Source organism: Lagopus leucura, unplaced genomic scaffold (assembly GCF_019238085.1).
Source record: "Lagopus leucura isolate 7727_CA_CO unplaced genomic scaffold, USGS_WTPT01 Super-Scaffold_100015, whole genome shotgun sequence".
Classification (NCBI taxonomy): Eukaryota; Metazoa; Chordata; class Aves; order Galliformes; family Phasianidae; genus Lagopus; species Lagopus leucura.
Window position 1 is genome coordinate 12,348,637 of NW_024962269.1, and position 21,330 is coordinate 12,369,966.

Below are 21,330 nucleotides of genomic sequence, written 5' to 3' on the forward strand. Positions count from 1 at the left end.
TAGTGGGAAGGGAATAAAATGCACTACTAAGGATAATACAAGCAGATTTCTTCTACAAACCAGAAGTTAAGTGTATTTGATCTTTTCCACATGGCAGTGATTCCATTTAGGCATTTATAATGAAGTGTTAATACCCTATCTTTTGCTGTTTCCAGTATGTGCATTCATAGTTGGGAAAATATATACACAGCAAGATAGGTGCTATACCCCACTGCCCTGACGTGTACCTGTAATCCAGTCTTTAACAGTTAAAAAAAAAAAAAAAAGTATGTTAAAATATGTCATTTTTAAAATCACTGTCCTCCACCAAGCAACTTCTGAATACTTTCTTAGAATCAGCTTGCCCTGAACCATGCTGTTCTTAGTAACATCCTGCTTGTATCTGGCACTAGAAACCAGAGGTGGGGAAGGTGCACAAAGCTCCTCACTCAGCTGGGAGAAAATATTTGTAAGAATTAATCAAAAGCATTGCAATAGGAGCTCACATGATATCTTGCACCTTGCTGTTTTAGTCTTCATTACAGCGCACCTCCTTGCCTGTTAGTACTGACAGCTTCCAAGTACAACAAGGATGTTTGCTGCTACGTTGGGGCACACAAAAGAAAAAGAGAGAGGAAATGGCAGGCAGGACCCAAGTGGATGAGAAAAATGCTATCGTCATGTTCACCTATTTATGTGTCATCCCAAGCTAATATGTTGATATACTGGCTAAATAGGCACTTGCAGAAAGTGTTGCTGTAATGTTAACAGTGTTCTTCTACTGGGAGAGATCTTAAGTCTTTGTGTGTTCTCCATCATGTACTCCATGGAACATACTCCTCAAAAGGGGCTTTCTTTTGAAGGTGTTCCAAAACATACTGTAGTGTATGCCTTTATGGTTCTGTTTGTGTGCCTAGCACTCCCCATAATCATACCCTGAACAATTTGTTCCTGGTTTCCCAAGCAAATATTGTGGTGTTAGCTTTGTCCACCTCGCTCCTTCTTTTTGTCACCTTTCTTCATTGAGGCATCACTTCTGCACTGTGTTAACGGTGCCCAAAAAACAGGAGCTGCAAGGTGAAATGTGCCTGAGGGAATGTCTGCTTACATATCAACTCATATATCCATGTCATAATAAGTTGTTTGCTTTTCCCACTTGTTGATATGAAAACTTGTGTTACCTTTCCAATATGCTTCCAAGCTGAATTCCTGCTTCTACCTTCTAGTTGCATGACCTCTCTGCTTGCTCTTCTCCCTCTTCTTACCAAGTTGGTTGTAGAAGTCCATAATCAGAACTTAATCATTTCTACTGCACAATTTGTATTTTAAAAATATTTTAAGACTTAATTTTAGTCACAAGAATGATTTTCGTGAGGAATTATGCATCGTTGAACATTGTGCTTGTGATTTTATACAACGTAATTATACCTTTTATTGACAGTTTTCCTCTGAATTAATGGTAATTATGTCATTTAATGAAATTACAGTAATTGCTTAAAAAAAAAAAAAAAAAAAAGAAAAAACAACAACAACAAAAAAATCAACCAACTATAATCTGGAGCAGATTGAAAGGATATATTGACTGGAATTTTTTACAATCATATATATATATATTTTGGTGAAATTTGTGTGATAGTTGCGAGACATCAACATGTTCAGGCAAACGATGGGGAAGCAGCCGCTGTGGCACCTCAGGTGTGACTGGCAGCACTTGCTGGCAGTGTGCTTCAGGGTCCCTGCACACGAACCCCTGCCAGAATACTTGATTTTTACTGGTGATGTGTCCCCCTGCATCAGGTTCAGGCCTCTGCTAATCAGGGCTGTTGCCAGGGTAGTACAGGTGGGAGCTGTATTTCAAGCTCTGCCCTAGCTAGTAGCCAGACCAGTGAACAGCATGCATGGGCAGTATTTATTTTATTTTGCGGTGACATTACAGGGTAATTATTTTATGATGGGATACTACCATCACGGGGAAGGAATATATGATGATGCAGCGTAATTGTGGTTAAAATGTGGAGTTTCTGGTCAAACTGTGTGTAGTTATTTAATGGTGCACAGCTGGGAAAATGACAGGCATGGAACCATTTTGGAGTGTTTGGGTTTCCCAAAAGCCAGCTGATTCAGGGGTAGGGAAGCATTGGGATTTGAGATGTCCAGCAGAGCTGCTGGGAGCTATGGACACAACAGCAAACCCACACTTAAGCTTTTGTACTCTTTTCTGGAGAGGTGGGATGTTGGCACCCTCTCCAGTTCAGAGCTCCAAACCTTTTTGTAAATCAGAAGGAGCTGGAGGATGCCCAACTTAATGGCATTAGCCTGTTGGGGCTTTGAGAGCCATGGGGGACGCTGGCTGGGACTGCACTTTACCAGATTGTGTTGGTCCTACCCTTGGATAACATGGCAAGTTCAACCCATGAGCTCAGCAGCTCACGTACGTTGGGGCAGTGCTTAGCATGCCCTTTAATGTGCAGCCACTTAAGTTTGTGATATGGGAGCTGGATCTGAGCCCAGTTAAACTCATCTTGTAGAGGAGACACCAGCCATCTTAGTAGACATGAATAATTTTTAATCCCCCTTTGAGTTGGGCTATATTTATACTCATGACCTAAAGATGAAAGGCTGAGAGCTTGTTGACAGTGGCTTCTAAAATCACTAACTGTGCATCAGTAGGAGGGGAATATACTTTTCCCTCAGGAACGATGTTTATTAACTCAAAATTTAAGTATTCTGAAATTAGCTTGAGGTGGATCTTTTATTCTGCATACGGGCAAGCATCTTCTGAATGTTATGCTGAGACTTTTCCAAGCAAAATGTTCTAATCCTGTTTGTACTGAATATAATGCCGCACTGGACATGACAACAGAATACTGGTAGAACATACAGTTTAAGTCATGTGTTGCTTTGCAACATGAGAAATCTACGGAGAAATGAGACCAATGACATTCAAACAACTGAGGATAGAGTCTGAGTGTTGCCAAGCATCTCTCAGACCTTGGCCAACCAAGCGAAAGATAGAATATAAGTTTCACCAAGAGTTCATGCATGAATTACCAATAGGTGGTAACAATTAACCTGCAGGGAGTTGAAGGAACATATAACTCTTACATTACCTTCCCCAAATTTTTATATGCTACTTGAGCAGCCCACTGATTTTGAGCAGGCAGTTCTCTGATACAAAGGACAAGCCAAACCGTCCCACTACTACATGTGTAACCAATGAGAATGGTATAGTCTTTTTGTTCTCTCTTTCTTTAATTCTTGTAGCTGAAGATGAAATATAAATCATTGTTCCTAAACTATTTGGGAACAGCATTAAAGTAATGGTAGATTAAAATGTCTCCACATTAAAAAGCAAAATAAAATGAATAGATGTAATCCTAAAGAGAGAAGAATGAGTATTCTTCAAACACTGAATAGGGAACTTGGAAAAGAAGCTGCTTTAAAAAAATAAAAATATTAATGCAAAAGAGATGGCCTCACTTGGGCTTTACTGTAGAGTTTTTGCTGAGGGCTTTTCTCAGCCCACTTACAGCTTGTGTTTTGCTGTTTTGAAGAATCAGTCGGCAAAGGAATGGACGCAGTCCCTTTTTTAAATAGGGAGGCTGAGAAACATCGCTGTGATAGAATTCCTTTTTCATATTGAAGACTAGAGATAGTGCTGGAGGAGCAGTCAGAGGCAACGTTTCAAGAATTTGACCTAGCAACTAATTTTTCAGAGCCCCTAGTATTTCCTCTGCTCTTTCCCTCTGCGAATCCCTGGCAAAGGTACACCTCTCAAATTATTGTCTTGAATTCCCGTGAAAGGGCTGGATCAGAGATGTATTTTTATTTCGGGCTATTATATATCCCTGTAAAAGCATTTTTCTAATGACAGAGGAAATGTTTACATCCTGCTTCCTCCACGCTGCTCATGGCAGTGCCTGTGAAAATCCAGTGTTTGTGCTGTTACAGGCACGTTACCTGACACATGCAAGTAACAGCTCGGATGAGAAACGGGCTTCTCTATGCAATTAAAGGAGGTGGTTTTGCATTTCTCCCAGCAGTTTTTACATTTCCAGTATTATCCTTCTGTGCTTTAGGAGGATACGGTTGAAGCCTGAGATCCCAGGCTTTGCTGCAGCAGTTAAAATTCCTGGAATAGCAACAGCAGTATTGGTGATGCTGAGAGCCGCACAGCAAAGTAAACACATGTTATTTCCAGCTCTTTCAAAAATGCAAGAACAAACAAGGACAAAGTTAATAGGGAAATAACTACTTAGAGGCTTGACAGCACTATAAACAAGATTTAAAAAACAAAGTTTGAAGCTTTGGAGTCAGAATGGGATGGGGCATAGCAGAGACTGATACGAAGATCCTTAATTTAACTTTGCAGAGGCGAGGTGGTCTGAGTCTCAAGCTCAACAGTTCAGGGAGTTTCTTTTTACCAAAACAAACAAAAAAACAGCAACAAAAAAGGAATCTGAGGAATACTAGTCATCTCTTCTGGGACTGCTTACCAAGTCACTTGCTCTGTATGGCGAGTCCCTTGCTTTTTGGGGGTTGGGGAGCTTCAATAGCTGCACTTTCTTGTGCTGTGTACAGCATACTTGTATGCATTGCATTCTCACTCAGTCCTCACTCAGACCCCTGTATCTCTGCCTCCCCCTCTTCCTGTAATTGCATTATGTTGTTACTCGATGACAAAGCCTTTTAATACATCGCTTGTGCGCTTTAAACTTTATGGTCAGACTGTTAAGTTAAAAGCCCAATTCTGCCATAAGCCAAGCTTCTCTACAGCTGGTCAGTAGGAATGTGCATGCGGGCATCCAGCAAGGGATTAAAAGGCAATGTGGAAGGATTTCAGCTTTGTTACAGTGTGTAGATGTATCCTTAGAAGGTGTCCGTATTAACATATGTTATCTATCTGCCTCCGGAGCAGAGTTAGAAATAGGTCGTTTTCATCTGTTTGGCTGTCTAATGACAGCCCACAAAGCCAACCTCGAATGTGCCAACATTTTGCTTAATTAAAAAAAGTACGAAGGAGAAAAGGGGCTCTCTATAGCTAAAACCTGAGCTAAACGCATCTGAAAACAGTTCCGACCGGCTTTCTGCTCGAGTTGTGACCTGTTGGAGAACTCTGCTCAGTGCTTGCATTCCCAGCTAATTTGATATTGCCTTTTTTTTTTTTTGTGGCTGAAGCTTTGTCGTTTGTTTCTAAGCTGTCATTTTTATTAGTCTCCCTGGCTGATCTTTTTGGGCTCTCGTCAGGTGGTGCATGTTCTCCATTGTCTGCCTGGTCTTGGCAAGCTATAGGTCCTTTTATTGCCATATGACGTGGGCGTGCTTGCAGCAGTAGCCTGTAATTATACCCACCACAGGTGACAGTTACAAGAGAGCTTTGGTAATAATTTTAGCTGCCTGATCTGATGTTTATGAAGAAAGAGCCCTCTCTGTGGTCTGGCTGGAGTTTGCTATATTGTATTGTACTTTAGCTGTTTGATTTATGAAGCTCTTTCTTTTTTAATATATAACGTCTTGTGTTTTTTGAAGTCCTGAAGTTTTGTTAGAGATGATTGTTGCTCTTATAATGCTTTGTACGTTTTCTATTTATTTCGTATATATTGCATTTGTTTTGCTTTTTTTTCCAGCAGGGTGAAATCCAGCCTGTTTTTGGCTTTATTTGTTTGTCCAACATTGCTGAGCTCCTGTTTCCAACCACGCGTTAACAGATCTGCTGTGTGCTTCCATTTATTAATCTAGACACAGATTAGCATTAAATTGCTTTTTTTTTGTCCTTGGGTTTTAATTGTTTTATAAAGATGAAACTTGCTGTCCAGAAAGATGGCGTGAGTTCCTTCACTTTCAAAGTTGAAATTAACTCAGAATACAAATCTCCATCCCAACATTGGGAACTTGGTGCAAAACATCTGGGAAAGACTGAACTGCACGTTGCCTGAAAGTTGGCTTTTCTGCAGTTCTTTTTCTTGTTTCAAATTCCTTAGAGGAACTTCACATAAAGTGTCCAGCATCTTCTGATTTTGTGAGAAAGCAGTGATGTGCATTTCCTATCAATCAATGAATAGATTGGAAAAAAAAAAAAAAAAAAAAAAAAGCAGAAATTTTTCTTCCTTTTTGCCAGTTTATTTTGTCGTAAATTGTTGATTTGCCATATCAGGAACCAGCCGCTTGTTTTCCCAATCTGCCTTTGCTTTTTCTGGAAGTTCAATTTATTAGCAGATTAGAAATTATTGAAACAATGGTAAAAGTTTGTACTTGAAGTTCAGAGAGGGACGTGTCTGAGAAAGACTCGTGTTGAGCAGGAGTGTGGGAGAGAAACTACTTGCTCACTGCTACTGGAAATAGCCAAGTTTCAGAAGCTTATGCATAGAATTCCCTTAGTTGCATAGGGCTGTGCACAATACAAACTGTATGGGAAAAGCTATCAGCTCAGGCCAAGCGTCTGCTGTTCTTGATGTAAGATAGTGGAGAAGTTGAGAGGGGAAAAAAAAGTCCATGATGTCTATTAGGAAATGAAATTTTCATTAAAGGTAAGAATTATCCTACTTTCTTAGGGTGCTTTCCCCCCACCAGAATTCAGGTGCATTGATTTTCTTTCAGTGAGGGTCTGCTTGGTTTGGTCTCGTTCACATTACTTTGACCCGGCATCTCTTAGTACTTTAAAGAACTCAGTTTTACAGGAAGGTTGTAGATGTTGACTATTACTTCCCTTGTTGTTGATGGAGTAACCTTGTCAATACTTCGTGGTTTTTATTTTTCTTTAAAAAAGGCAAATCCTTTATTTATAGCACATAAAACTTAATTATATAATCTTAAAACAGCTCATTCCCTGGAAATAGTCACGTTTTACTCATCCGTAACAAGAGAATTAGTAGAGAAGTATGTAGGGGATTCCCATATGTGATGGGAAGTCACCCCAACTCTGTCGACTTCTGCAAACTTGTGTTATTTAACATGGGTTAGAAAGTAAGTCCTGCTCCAATATGAGCAACAGCATTTCCAAAGAGGAGGAAAATCCTGTAGGTGGCGATGGCCTCTCATGAATGAGCCGGCTCTGACGCTCCTGCTTTTGTCAGATTTTTCTGTCAGGTTTTCCTTCTTCTTGCTTGAACTATTTTATTTTTAATTCAATTCTCTCGTTCTCTCGGCGCTAATCTAACACTAGTTGCAGAAATGTTGACAACTGGAAGAAATTTCATGTTTGAAGGTAACGCAACGTTTTGGTTTTATGATGGAGACAGATGCACCTTGAGGGGTTTCTCTGAAAGCACTCTACTACTTTTTTTTAAATGAGAAAGAGTTGGATCCTTTACAGGATCTGAGAATAAAAGAGGATTAGTGCAGATGCTATTGAGGAAAGACATTTTTTTCAGCCTATTCTCTTTAGTTTTACTTCTTTTCACTAGCAACTAAGAACTGCTCTGACTGAGGATGGTCTTAAGCAACTGGGACGTTTCTAGGGTGTGGAACATAAGGTTGTTGAAGGATAAAAATCATAATAAAAGTATCCTATCTCAGAATATTATTTGTTGTTTTTTTTTTTTAACTGCAGAATCCCATAAATCTATTTTTAAAAGTTAGTCCTATTGATTATTAATTAGTTTGACTACTGCAGCAGTAGAGAATTAGACTGGCACCAGTAGCATCCCCGAGTTTTGATTTCCTTTCTCCCTGCTTCATTAGAATTTAGTGTATAAGTCTTAATGGTGACATCCACATTGTAGTAAACCTTAGCTTGGTGGCAGGTGATTTTTTTTTGTTTCAAATGCTGTGCTGTGATTTTAATAAATATGTAGGGCATACGGTGTTTTGTACCACTCTAATATGCTATTTTATTTTAGCATTAACTTTACCCGCGGAGCACCAGCATGCTTAATGAGAGATGAGTGCCATATGTGAGCAGAAGTGTCCACAAAAACAACAACAAAACAGCCTTTATCTGCTCTGCTAGTTGAGATGCAGAACTTTCTGCTTGCTTTTTGAGAGAAGTCGCTGTCTTCTGTACTTTCCTTCAGCTTTCATCTTTTAATGGAACAGAGGAGCTGCACAGCTTTGTATCAGAGCCAATTGTCAACTTTCATTAGATGTAGCCTATTGTTTGTTCAGATTAGAAATAACTGCATTACACTTTGACTTTGAAGACTTGTTTCTTTTTAAATATACTAGCTATACGTGACCTTTTTGTCATTTTTGATGCACTTGGCTCGGCAAATTTGAGGTACACGTTTAAACAGCAGCAAGAAGCATTTGTAATGCAAGGACTTCGCAAAAGGCACTTTCTGTAGTTCTAGAAAAGTGAAACAAAGTCCTGCAGCTAATGCAAACTATTCGTAAATAAATATAAAGTGTTCTTAGCTAGCGTTGTACATCAAATCCGTGGCATGGGGAGAAGAAAGACCTCCGACCCCTGATTTAGCAGTGGGTGGCAATTCAGTTCTTTGTAAAATCCCGTTTTGCATCGTCCTCGTGAGGAGTGTTCAGACGTGGCCTCTGTCAGAAAGTGATGGCAAGGAGCTCTGATTCCATTAGAAAAATGCACTGAGCAAATTTTCTTAAAATGTTTAGAATATTAAATGAGAAATGCTAATATCACTGTCTCAATTACGTTTTTTTTTTTTTTTTTTTCCCGTCAGGAGCAATGCCCGTCAGGAATTAGATGGTGACTTGTTCTAGCAGTTAAGAAAACATCCCCAGATACTTTATTGCACACATTTGGGAAAATTATTTGCAATGATGTATTTCAATTTCCTTAATAAACTAGAGCTGTCTTCCTTTCCCTCAAGTCCCTCCACAGGGGCTAAAGAAATGAAGTATTTTGAAATTATTATCAGATAACTGTTTCTACAAATGAAGAACTAATGTACGCCTTTTAAGATAGATTTATATTGCAAAGCTGGGAAGTAAACAGTGGTGACAGAAAGGAAATACGAGATTATTAAAAATGAAGACATTTTGCAGGGCTACTCTGGATTGCTTTATTTTTTTTTTCCTTTTTTTCTTTTCGTGGGAAGTAGTAGCTGTGAGTGCATGCACTGCAATGGCTTTCCTGCTATTTTAAAATTAGAATACCAGTACAGATAGTGGTCCTTCAGTGCCCAGTGAATACTGTCTTACGCACTGATACCTATAGCAACACATAGGGAGTGACTATGAGATCAAATGCTCTGCTTAAAAAGCCTTAGGGAAGCATTATGTGTCTAAGGTCTGATCTATTGTCTGAGAGGTCGGAGAGTGTTAATGCACTCTGCAAAGATTAGACTCCCTTTCTAATTGCTCCAACACTTCCTTAAAGGATTTGAACAGTCGGAAAAGGTGACGCTCCATGTCAATTTTTGTCTTCCGACAGCCGTTGAAGTTTATCTGTCTTTCCGCCGAGATCACTCGATCACGTCAGCCAGGCGGTGTCAGAAGTAAAAACCCGGAGTTAGGGTTGAGAGCAACGGATGCCTCTATTTAGAACTTTGTTTTTTTAATTCTGGTTTTAAATACTTTTGGTAGTGGGAGCAGGGTTGATCTCACAGGCCGTTCGGTTTAAACGTGGCCAAGGGGAACTCCTGAAGTCCCACGAAAACTTGAACTCATTGAGTCTGATGAAAAGCCAGTCTCTCATTCCAAAGCGATTCAGGTGATTGTTTGCATTTCTTATAGCGCGGCTGATGTTTCCCAACTGGATCTCTATGGAGCCAAGCCAGTGCAGGGAATAGCTGCTGTTACGCTGCGTGTTATAGAGCTGTGCAGTGCCACAGTCTGAGTTAGCCATTGCTGCTTATCCCAAACTTTTCCTCTCGCTCAACAAATGTGACAAGGATTTTGGTTTCCCTTGGTTTGCAAGCCCAAAAATACAAAATACAAAAATTTTTGAATGCAAAAATTCACTAAGGAAGGCTCCTGCGGAAAAACTTTCCTGCTGCGTAACTGGTGCGTTGGCAGAGAGAAGTTCGTGGCCTCAGCACAGGGTTTTACAAAACAAAATAGACATTTGTCCAATGGATGAAAACCACTTGAAAGAGGATATCTTTCTGCTGTCTAGATATTTGAAAATCAGCTGGAAGCACCGAATGGTTTTGTTGTTTGTTTAGAGCACCGACCTACTGCAATGGATTCTGTTTGCCAAGGATGCTTCTCCTGCACTTTAAGAGTAAGGGATGAGAAAGGGTGAATGTGACTAGGAAAGGAGAGAGATGGTTCAACCCCAGGAAAACCTGGAACATGTAATATTTCTGCAAGAAGGCCGTGATATCATAATGTTCACAGTAGAATAACATTACTGTAACAAGAGGGGAATTGCACACGTTTTTCAAAAAAATGTTTCAGGTCTGCTTGATAGACAGATGTGCTGTTATGGTGCAGTTCACACCTCAGGTCCTGTCAAACAGGACCATCCTGTAGGCTTTTTTTTCCTGTGGATTGGAAGCTTTTGAATCCTACAGTGTCAGTGGTTTTGCTAGTCTTGTTGGTACATATCATCCATTTCACGCATAAAAATATCTAAAAATGACCTATGTAAATACATAAATTTAAAGCATCCTTTCTAGACTCCGAGCAGATGACTAATACAGCTGTTCAAAGGAGAAAAGCATTTTTTTTTCCTTTTTTTTTTTTTTTTTTTTTTTTTAAGAAAAAACCCTCTTGGCTCTGAATCGGAAATTGAGGAGCAGAATTCATCAAGTGTATTCTGGTCGTTCTCACATGGGTAGTTCCTCCTTCCTTTCCTGCATAGCATGTTCCTTTGCACTGTTGCTATATTACATGAAATGTTTCATCTGTATATAAAAATTAAAAATTCAAACAAAAATCTGGCCCACATGAAGAACAGGCCCTTTGGGCATATGGTTCATTATGCATATTCGTTTAATTACTAAAACACTTGGGATGTCTCAACTGCCCTTGCTTTCAACTTGTAAAGTTGGATCTGTTCTGCAGCACAGAATATGTTGAACAGGCATGTGTTATAAAGGACTTCAGTCTTCTCCTATTTAAAACTCTATATAATGTTCTTGGCTGGATTGTTAGAATTTACTGAATATTAGTTCAATCCACTGCATCAAAACAGCAGTTCAGGATCTTTTTTCCCCTAACACCTTCTCTAACCCCAAAAAGGCAAGTTTTACAGCGGTTACTTCATAGCTGTGTTTACTATCAAAGTAACACGAGACCAAGGCTTTGGATTTCAGGCACATTCCCACAAAGCACCTCAAGTCGCACATTGAAGCTGTATAACTTTTATTAGCTAAGAAGGGATTGCTGTGATAGTGTGACTTTAATTGATTTTCAGGGCAAACAGGTGGTGATGGTTTCGGCATCCCCTAGTCTCCTGCCATTCCTAATTTGGAGCTGCACATGTAATAGCTTTATTAAAATAAACAGTCTTCTGGCTTTAGTTTTACCTGAACAGCTGCCTGAAGTAGCAAGAGTCTTGCGACTTTTTTTTTTTCCCCTATATTGTTGTGTGTTTTGGAAAGCAAGATTCTCTTGGTCTGTTAGGGATAAATATCTATTGGACCATCACATTGTCAGTGCCTAGGATTTTTTTTGTATTTTTTTGCATCTCTGCTGTTGTTGCTGATTTACAATCGTGACATATTTAGGATGTAATTCCAGGGGGTATCCCAGCCATCTCCACGTGTTTGTCCTGTAAGGCGGCAGTTTTGTCTCTCTGAAGATTTTGAACCTGCAAAAAATTGTACGTGTGTTTTGATGGTTCTCTCTGTTCTGAGCATCCAGTGTGTGTGTGAGATGTGGGGAGGGCTGGGTTTCAGCTGCAGTTTTTGCTCTCCTACTTAAGTAACATCTCTCCTTGTAACAAAACAAACCAAAACCCACAGCTAAGAAAGCAAAAGCAGTGCTTTGGTCCTTCTATTCTGTTTCAGTCTGGAAGCAGCAGTGGGGCTGGGAGCATGGGGAAGAGGGTGCTAGGCAGTTCTGAAGCATTTGTGGCACCAAAGGATGTGGTTAGTGGGCACGATGGTGATGTGTTGGTGGTTGAACTGGATGATCTTAGTGGTCTTTTCCAACCCTAATGATTCTCTGAGTGCAAGCACCTCCCTATGTGGGTTTAGTGCACCTTGTTTTTTTTTCCATGCCGTAGCTGGCAGCTGCCAAGGAAGTAACGCTATGTGTGATCCTCCTGCTGCTGCATTCTGAATTAAGTCTGATTAAATATGTTTGCTTTATTAGAGAGTCCTTTTTTTCTTTCCCCGTTTAGTTGCAATATTCACTGTCAACATGAAGAAGTCTTTTAAACATATTGCTTAAGTGTGCCGTTCGCTACCAATCGTAACCCAGTGTTGATAGTCCAAAGTTACAGAATGCTTCCACTGAATCCTGTTACACTTACTGTACAGTTACGTCACCATCTGACCCCTACAGCTAGTATTTCTCACCGTGTTAACAAATACGTCTCCAAGGTAAGTGGACATTTATCAGCTTAGCTAATGATCATTTTTTTCATGACCCTTTTAAGGTGTTCACCCTATCCAGAATAAAATAAAATTAGCCTACATTTTTTCTTCCTTTAAAACAGCACAGATATTTTTTCTGACGTTTGCTGGAAGAATTATTTACTATAGGATCAGGCTTTTAACTCTCATAATGCCTGCCTTCCCTGAAAATAGATCATAACTTTCTGAATGAGACTAATTCTTAAGCTGTAGTCCTACTGATAAACAAACCAAATCATCAGAGATAAAAATGACCGTTTAATTTAGCTACAATATAAAACAGCACATTTTTGCTTGGCATGCCTCCCCTCCCCTTTGTTTTAAAATCTTCCTCCATTCCCTTTGTCTGTCATAGTTATCCCTTAAGAAACAACATGCAGATTTATTCTCCCGACTCCCAGTGGACTACCCTAAAAGATAGAAAACTGTTGTAATATTTTTTCCCTGTTACTTTTTTTTTTCCCCGTCAATTTTTAAGCTTTGTTGCTTGAGGGTCTCTAGCTGTATTTTACTTGGCTCGGGAAATGTAAAATATGTTAGATAAAACATGAGGGAAAAATTAGAGCAGTCAGCATGCTAGCAAACAGCTATTTCTTCAGTGTCTGCAGCTTGGGAAGATTTGAAGTCTTTTGCTGTAAAACTATAGCACATACATGTATATAGAACCCCAAAACAAGCAGTGTTGAGCTTGTTTATATTCTGATTACCCCCTTTTTGGGTTAGGGATAAAGAGGAAGCCCAGCCACAAGAGAATTGTTTGGAGGCATCCTGTGGAACTTGCGGGGGACTGGTATGCTTTGGGGTTTTAATGTATGTGTCTTAAAGGAAAAAGACAGCGTGCCTTCTTCAAACACTGCTTTTCATGTTGAGAATAGTTGTCCATGATGACATTTGATAGATAATCTTCAGATATCTGCAATGAAACATATAAATGATTTTGCCTTACTGATTCTATGGCTATATACGTGGGGTAATGGCTCTAAGTTGTGCCAGGAGAGGTTCAGATTAGATATTGGGAGAAATTTATTCTCAGAAAGTGTGTTGGGCTCTGGCACAGGCTGCCCTTGGAAGCGGTGGAGTCACCACCACAGTTTGGTGAAATAAACTCAAACCAAGTGGTTCTTCCCTGACCCCCTGTTAAAGAAAGATCTCTAAGGATTTTGTTTTTCATTTCCTAGGCAGGCTAATCTGATTAATGTAAAAAAAAAAAAGGAAAAGAAACCACTTTTTTTCTTCCTTTCCTTTGCTTTTAGGTGATGTTGTGTGGAGCGTGGTTGTTTCATGTTTAGTTCTCATTTTGATTCCAGACATTGTTAGGAATGAAGAATAAATCCACTGGATTTGTTAGTGACATAAATCATCATCCAAGCAGGGACATTTTGTAAGTGTTTGCAGTCAGGTATTCTGAAATGTACCATCACAGCCTTCCCGGGTTGAGCTGCAATAGCAGTGTCCCAAGATGATGGTGGAGAACAGACCATAATACTGTCAACTCTTCTGAGTTCAATGCGACTTTTGCAGAATAGCATGCTGTTCTGTAAGCTCCATTTCTTGGAATCCTGTGATTGTGCATGAGTCACAGTTTTCATTTAAAACACAAATGAGTTTCTACTTCCTAGCAGCAGCAAAGAAATTGCGACCCCCCTGAAGAATCTAAACTAGGCAGTGATAAAAAAAAAAAAAGAAAAAGAAAAAGGCCCTGTTGTACATTGACTTGAGTAGAATGAGATTTCTTGAATGTTCTTAAGGGAGTGTTTTGGTTGTTTTGTTGGTTGTTTCACATCTTATATTGTTGGAAGTAGGGAATATTGATTTGGGGGTTTTTTGGGTATTCAAACTGATCTTAAAATATTGATCCTTGTGAGTACAGTTCCAGTCTTTGTGTCTCACTTTGAAGGCTTTATTCTGTCACTTGCTTTCCTTCTTGCATTGTCACATGCAATATAAATCACTGAATGGAAATCGGGCATCTCCTGCTAACCCCACTGGCAGTCACTTTCTTAGGGGGCTGCACCTGAAACAAGCAGGGGCAGAACATGTGGCTGTGGCAGCAGGACGTGGCTCAGCAGCTCTCAGCCTACACAGACTGCTGGTGTGAGCAAACACAGCCATGTTGTTTCTGTTACCTAAGGCGTCTTCTGGAAAAAGTGAGTAGCATGTTAGCAAACGGTGCTGTTTAAGCAAACCCTTTATTTGTAATCTTCAGCTCTGTGCTGTGACATGCATCTAGTACATGCAGTCTGGTGTTCTGATGTAGTTTTGGGGTGTTTAGGTGGATCCTTTACTTTTTTTTTTTTTTTTTTTTTTTTTTGCAGTCTAATACAATTTGTCCTTGCAACAGTACACCTATGGAGAAGGGCTAAACTCTGTGATATAGCCATAAAACTAGCAAGTTTTATGCAAACTGTAAAGCGTGAGATGTGTGGAGCAATGCAGGGAGGGACAATTTGTAACGTGGCATAAATATTTAATGATCTCTATTCCTTCACATCATTTTTTATTTTGGTCATCCCCACTCAGTACAACACATGTACCATACTGCTGTTGAGATGCTCTGTGTTCTTTTGCTAGGGATACAAAAAGCAAATTGAATCTAAAGTAAATAGGTTTCTTCTGACAGTGTTGCTTTACTTAAGTATAATTTCTCTCCCTGCCATGTTCTTTGTTACTGCATCACAATGAGAGAGTAAGTGCTCATCACCAGCTTGAGCTCTGCTCAGGTCAGTAGGTGCTTTCAGCTGAACATGGTATGGCAAGGTAGTTTCCATGAAATCGGGGTTAAAAGGAAGAATGGTGAAGTGCAACTTCGGAGGAGTCTTCCGAAACCAAAATCTTTGGGAAAGATTTACTGGAAAATATTTTCTACGTGTCAGCCCCTGTTTACTGTGCCTCCATGTGGAGCTGTTTTAGACGTGTTTTCTTAATTGCTAGAAAGTTCCTTTTCAGTGTTCTCCCCCATCAAATGCACATGCCGTTCCATGATCACAGAAATGGTTACTGCATTCACATGGCCCTGCATGCTGTGCTTTGATTTCCATTACACAGGCTCAGCACTCTGTCAGTGCACCTATGATGCCTGGTATCTCAAGGAGATGCCGATGCCTCAGTAAATGCAGGTATGTATGCACATAGATTTCCTGCAGTAAGTAGGTATGTCCACTCTCCCTTCAGCTCTTTTACTCTTTCTAAGAGCAGGAATAAATATCTGTCAGAAGTAATTTGCTGTTGACAAGCTTATTGCCTTGGAGGGATTTGAATGCCCTTTTGGGGAGCCGGTGTCTTATGTTATTGGCTGATATCCTGTGTTTTGGGGCAGAGGGGCTGAAAGCTTAAAAAAAAATAAAAATGCTAGAATGTTCAGAGTCCATTTGTGAAGACTCTGAGACAAGTTAGAAATATCTAATTTCTCTTCCCTGTGAATGAAGGAAAATGTGTCTTTATGTCTCTAATCAAAATCAGTGTTTTGATTTGGTGGAGAACAGATAACTTGCAGTACCATTAGCTCATTTGTTTCTCTTGACTTTTCCTGAATTGCATAGGCCACATTTATAAATGGAGAGGAAACTTTTGTCAAAGCTGTTAGTCATTTAGAGTTCAGTCAAATTGTGTGTGGTTTTGAAACCTGAAGTTTTAAATAATATTTTTCACAGTTGCACTGATGAGGCATTTCATTAGCATTGGAACCTACGCTGCCTGAGAAAATAACCTCTTACCATAGGCTTCTTGCATGCATTTAATCTCCTTTCACTTTATTTTTTCCATCTGATGAAATGCATCCCTCTCCTTTTCCCACCGTTGCTGTTTTTCAGGAATTATTCCGTTAAACAACGTAGCATTTGCTACTTCTCTAGAAAGACTTACTAGGCCAGGAAAATCCTTTTTTTTTTTCTTTTTAAACTAAAAAAAAAAAAAAGATGTAATTAAAATGTAGAAAAAATGCACAGAAAATCCCATTTAATGCTGGGTTTCTAAACCTCTTAAAACTATTCTATCCCTTGACTGTGGGTTTGCTGGTGACAAATGTTTTATGGGCATACTTTAGTAGACACCCGTCTAAAATCTGTTCTTAATAGTCAGATCCTAAATTGGAACCAGAGGGGCAGAAAAACCAGATTTGAAATGTGTTTCTAAAGGTTTGTTTTTACTTTCAGTTGAGATTGCCTTCTCTCATCTTTTGTACTGCTGTCAAAAGGGCCACTCTCGTGGTTGTTCAAACTCCATGCTTCTTGACAGGAACAGTTGGACCCCTCTTCAATGATTTTCAGATGAAACAGCTTCCAAACCTCCAGAGCTTTAACTTGTAGTTATTAGGCCCTTTGAAATAGCAGCACATTAATCAGCTAAAATCGAGTGGTCTTTTCTCCAAGGCTGTGATGTTCTCTTCTAGGTAGAACTCTAGTCTAAATATTAGTGTCAAGAGCTCTTCTTTTTTCCCCCTCCAGATATGTCTATTTCTTTTCTGCTTCTATTTTGATAATTGTTTTATAATGTCGTGAATTAAATTGTTCAGTTTGATAATAGGCTTTTATGTTCTCAAATTGCATTAGAAGATGTAACACAGAGAGCTAGTTTTTTGCTTGTTGATGTTTATTTTAGAAATCAGCTGCTGTCATTTTAACTTTTCTCATGCACAGTATGAAGCCCAGAACAAAAGGCGTCAGTGATGTCATGGATTACATTTGACAGAATTTGGTCTAACGATGATATGAAACAAGAAGAAATAAAGTATGGATTGTTAAAACCAGATAGATCATTTGGATCAGGGGCTCTTGAATGTTGTCCTTGACTTCTGTGAACAGGTGATCTGAACCTGTTAATGATTTCCCCTACCAACCTATGTGTTAGCAAGAAGATAGACTAAGGCCTAAAAGAAGTTGGGAAAATACCAATCCTTGCAATAACCATTGTGTATGTCAGCTGAACCATTCTTGAGTTTTGACAAAAGGCTTTGGTAGAAAATAATTTAAGAGGGATGTGGCTGGAGCTCTTTTTCCCCAATACTACTGAGGAGGAAATACAAACTTGCATGTAGTGTTCTTTCTGTTTTGTGTGAGCATTTTGGGACTCACCTGGCACAAGCTTTGCAGTATTCACCATTGCCACTATCATTTCCAATGCATTGAAGCCAATGCCCCATATTTGTGATGTTACAGCTGTGCTTGGCTATCCAGAATATGGCTGTCTTTCATAACACTGTCAGCACCACCCACTACCTCATTGTGCTCACATCCACTGTTTGGTCTCCATTAAAGTTCAGCAAGAATCAATGGATGTCCATGTGTGGAACTTGTTTCTGCATGAAGAAATTCAATGACACGCCTTTGCTTTATGTGCACTTCCACATCAGATGCCATTGTGTCAGACTGCATGGCAACAAAATGTAACAGGATATTGATGGGAAGGTTCAACCTCTACTGCCATACCAACGTCCACCTATGGTGTCACGGGCCAACATCATAAAATAGGGGGCAGTTCTTATATAGGAACTGCTTTACTGGCTGATGCTATAGAACTACTGAAAAGGCTGTTAGGATGCAGAAATATATCTATTTACTGTATAAACACCCTCTCAATTTTTATTATGTACTGTATGTTCACAGCAATCATTTCCCGTACCTCTGAGGCTAAGTAATTTTTGAATAGCTAATTCAATTTGTCTGGTATCTGTGTTATGTAACAGTAATGAAAGTTGCCTCTATTACAATGGTAACAGCAAAGCAACTCTTCTTAAGTAGGTGAAGGAGCTCAATCTAAGTGTTGCCATCTGAATTACAACTCAGCAGCTGATAACCACTCAGCGTTAGAAAGGAAGCAACAGTATGCTTCTGCTATCAATTGAGCCTGTGCTGAGATTTTGTAATTAAATTTTAAGTTTTATTTAGGGCCTGAAACTTAATAATACACAAAATACACTGTTGGATCTAAAATCACCAAGGTCTTGGTTTTCCATCTTGCCTAAATGACCTGTGATTGCAAGGTTGTATTATACTTGCAACAGAGCAGAGTGATGATCATATAGGATGGTGACAGATGCACTAGAATTGGTGAAAGTCCTGCTTTGAATGAATGAAGAAAGGTTCTTCAAGGGCTTCATTGACTCCTGTAGGAGTCAGCGTAGCTGACTGCTGGTGGAATCTTTGCTGTGCTGAGACAAGAGTGAGTTCATGTAGACCCTGAGGAGATGATGTATATGCAACCTCCTCCAACATGCCAAAGCAAATTTTTTAAATAGTTATCTACCGATATGAATTTCCATAGAAGTGCTTTCGTAAGGATCAGACGTATAAGTGTGTGCATCTATTTTAGCTGTCTGTTTAAATGCAAGGTATATGTGGATGGATATGTGCAGTAACAGATACTTATACTTCAGAATTCTATTTGAGGTGGGTCAAGAGCTGGTATCACCTTTACTTGATCTTACAAAACATTCGGGGGAACTGGAATAACTTAATAATTGTTTTTTAATCTTGAGATATCACACTTTTTGGAGACTCCTGTAAGAGAGTTCAAGTATCATATCTTCTTGGCCAGCATTCGTGTTTTTCTGTTACCTTGTTTACATATGAAATGTGACTGTTAGTATAATTGTCTAATTTGTAAATGTGTTGAAGAGCATGATAAAAAAAAGAAATTACAATCTAATCCTTTTCTGTGTTCTCATGCTGCAAATCAGTAGTATGGGGCTTATATTTCATGGATGGCAACCCACTTTATAAATGTGTATATCTCAAATATTGTTTTGCTGACCTATAGATGCCAATAACAGGATGACAGTCTAAGTCCATGCATAGTAACAGTTAAGATAAAATCAGGTTGGCTTTAGAAAATGTGACATTTGTTTGGGCAGGGCTGCGTATACAGTCATTGTCTCTTGGTTTGTGGTCGGCCCCTGGTAGATGCTAACTGAACAATTGTCAGATATCAGGCAAGACTTTTTGTTTAAAAGTTACAGAAGCTGCTGTTGTGTAGGGGTGCGAATTCTCCCCATGGAATGCGGTGGGAAGGAGTGTTTTGATGTGGAGTGGGTAGAGTCCAGGGTCCATAATGCTATATATGTTGCCATAAATAGCCTGTTCTGCAAATGCCAGACTTGCATTCATATACAGAGTCGCAGGCTGAGGGTTAGTGGAGCTAGAGATTCAGTTTTCTGATCACCTGAAGTTCAGTTGCCTTCTCATGACAGTTTGAGATGTGTTAACTGGAGGATCTGACTCGCTTTCACCTGCCTGTATTTTTCCAAAAATGTGACTTCTTGTTTCTGATCACTTCTGAGACTCATGTGGGGGAAGAAAAATCTGATAAATGTTTTTGTGCCTACTCTCTGAAGGAGACTGTTTAAGATTTAGCTTAAAGTTTCTATCGGCGTCAGTCAGTTCTTCTGAAAATGCTGTGTATCTTTAGATGAGGAAATGGGATCACAACATGCATTTTATGACAGTTCTGTATTTAGTTTGTTAACTTACATTTCCAACCACAAAGTTTGGAGTCTGTTCGCGTATAATTGGTATTTGTAAGACAAGATTGCAGTTTGGCTTGGTATCATGTTTTTGAAAAATGGTTAAATGCTTTTTAAATCCCCATCGCAATGGTTACACGTTCCACTGATCCAGTTTGCAGAACCGAACCTCAAAAGTTGGCTTCTACTTTTGCTGTCAGTGGGTTTTATTAGATGTTGCTCCAAAGGCACAAACTCATGCCTTTTCTGGATAAAGAGGCCCCAAGCAACCAGTGAAATCAGAATATGCTTTACTGAAAAATGGCAGGTATATGGAAATGGAGAATGGAATTACGGATTCCTTCTCAAAATAAAGCATCACATGCAGCCAAGAGCCTTCTCAAAGGTCTTTGCATTGCTGTGCCAAGAAGAGTGAGTGGATTAATGGTGAAGTTCCATTTGCTAAGCATACCTCCTGGATTGACTGAAGAGGTGGATGGCTCCTGTTGCACAAGAGGAAGAAACTCTTCTCTAGTCAGTGAAAGACTTGCTGGCAATTAGGATTTGATGAAGTGGGACAGGTTTAAGTGGGCCTATTATGCTCTAGCATTAATGACGAAGCTTTCAGGCTTGAGCAAGTCCCAGAAAGGAGTGAACAATGCCTTTGGACCAACCTTATGTTCATGGATTTGTACTTCACCAAAAAAAGGGAAGGAGAAGCAAACAAATAGCAGCCTAATGGATTCAAACAGAATAGAATGAGTATGCTTTTCAAGCAGGCTTCTTTTTTTGCCAAAACAAGAAATGAATGAGGTTAGCAGAGATTCAAGGATGTGTGTACATCAGGATAATGGCTGGAAGGCTTTATTGCATCACATTCTCTTTAAACACCTGTATGTGTTCTTTTCTGTTGCTTTATTTCTCCCAGGTATTCATGGTCACTGTATGGAGCGTTGAACTGTACATGGTGCCCCTGGCTTTGCTGGTGCTCTTTGCATACAACTTCTGCCTTGTCAGAACAGGGAAGGTCAGCAACACCCAGGATGCCCAGGCAAGTAAAATGCCAGTAATATTTCTGGCAGCCACAGCTTGAATTTGTCCTTCAGCAGAATGTCATGCGTTTTAATGATATTAATCTAGTTGTGCAGCTAAACATTTTTATTTCAAAGTTACTGAAAAGAGTCCTCCACCCTCTCAATTTTCTTGATTCAATGCAAGCAATAAACCATTCAATGTAGTGTGCAGGAGAAGGCAGGAGAACGTGTAGGAGGGAGGTTTCACTTCAGAATAGTTGTAGTTATTTTGTAACTATGTTGAATTAAGAAGGACTTGCAGTGTGACGAGACCCCAAAGCCCATGCCTCCACTGCTCTTGCACTTTGCATCGCTGTGATGATTCATGACTCACAGAGGAGGAAAGTCAATTCAAGCTGAAATAGAAGTTGGCTGTATTTTAAACCTTGTCCTGCTATCTGAAACT

General features: G+C 39.6%; 1 protein-coding gene across 5 annotated transcripts in view; it reads left to right on the forward strand.

Moving 5' to 3' along the window:
* MCTP2 (multiple C2 and transmembrane domain containing 2) overlaps positions 1-21,330 on the forward strand; it is a 258,369-nt gene that overhangs the window by 214,900 nt on the left and 22,139 nt on the right. For all 5 annotated transcript variants that reach the window (XM_042876283.1, XM_042876284.1, XM_042876285.1 and 2 more), the window contains one exon: positions 20,780-20,902. In XM_042876283.1, coding sequence (XP_042732217.1) covers positions 20,780-20,902 — 123 coding nt within the window. The remainder of the gene's footprint in view (positions 1-20,779; positions 20,903-21,330) is intronic.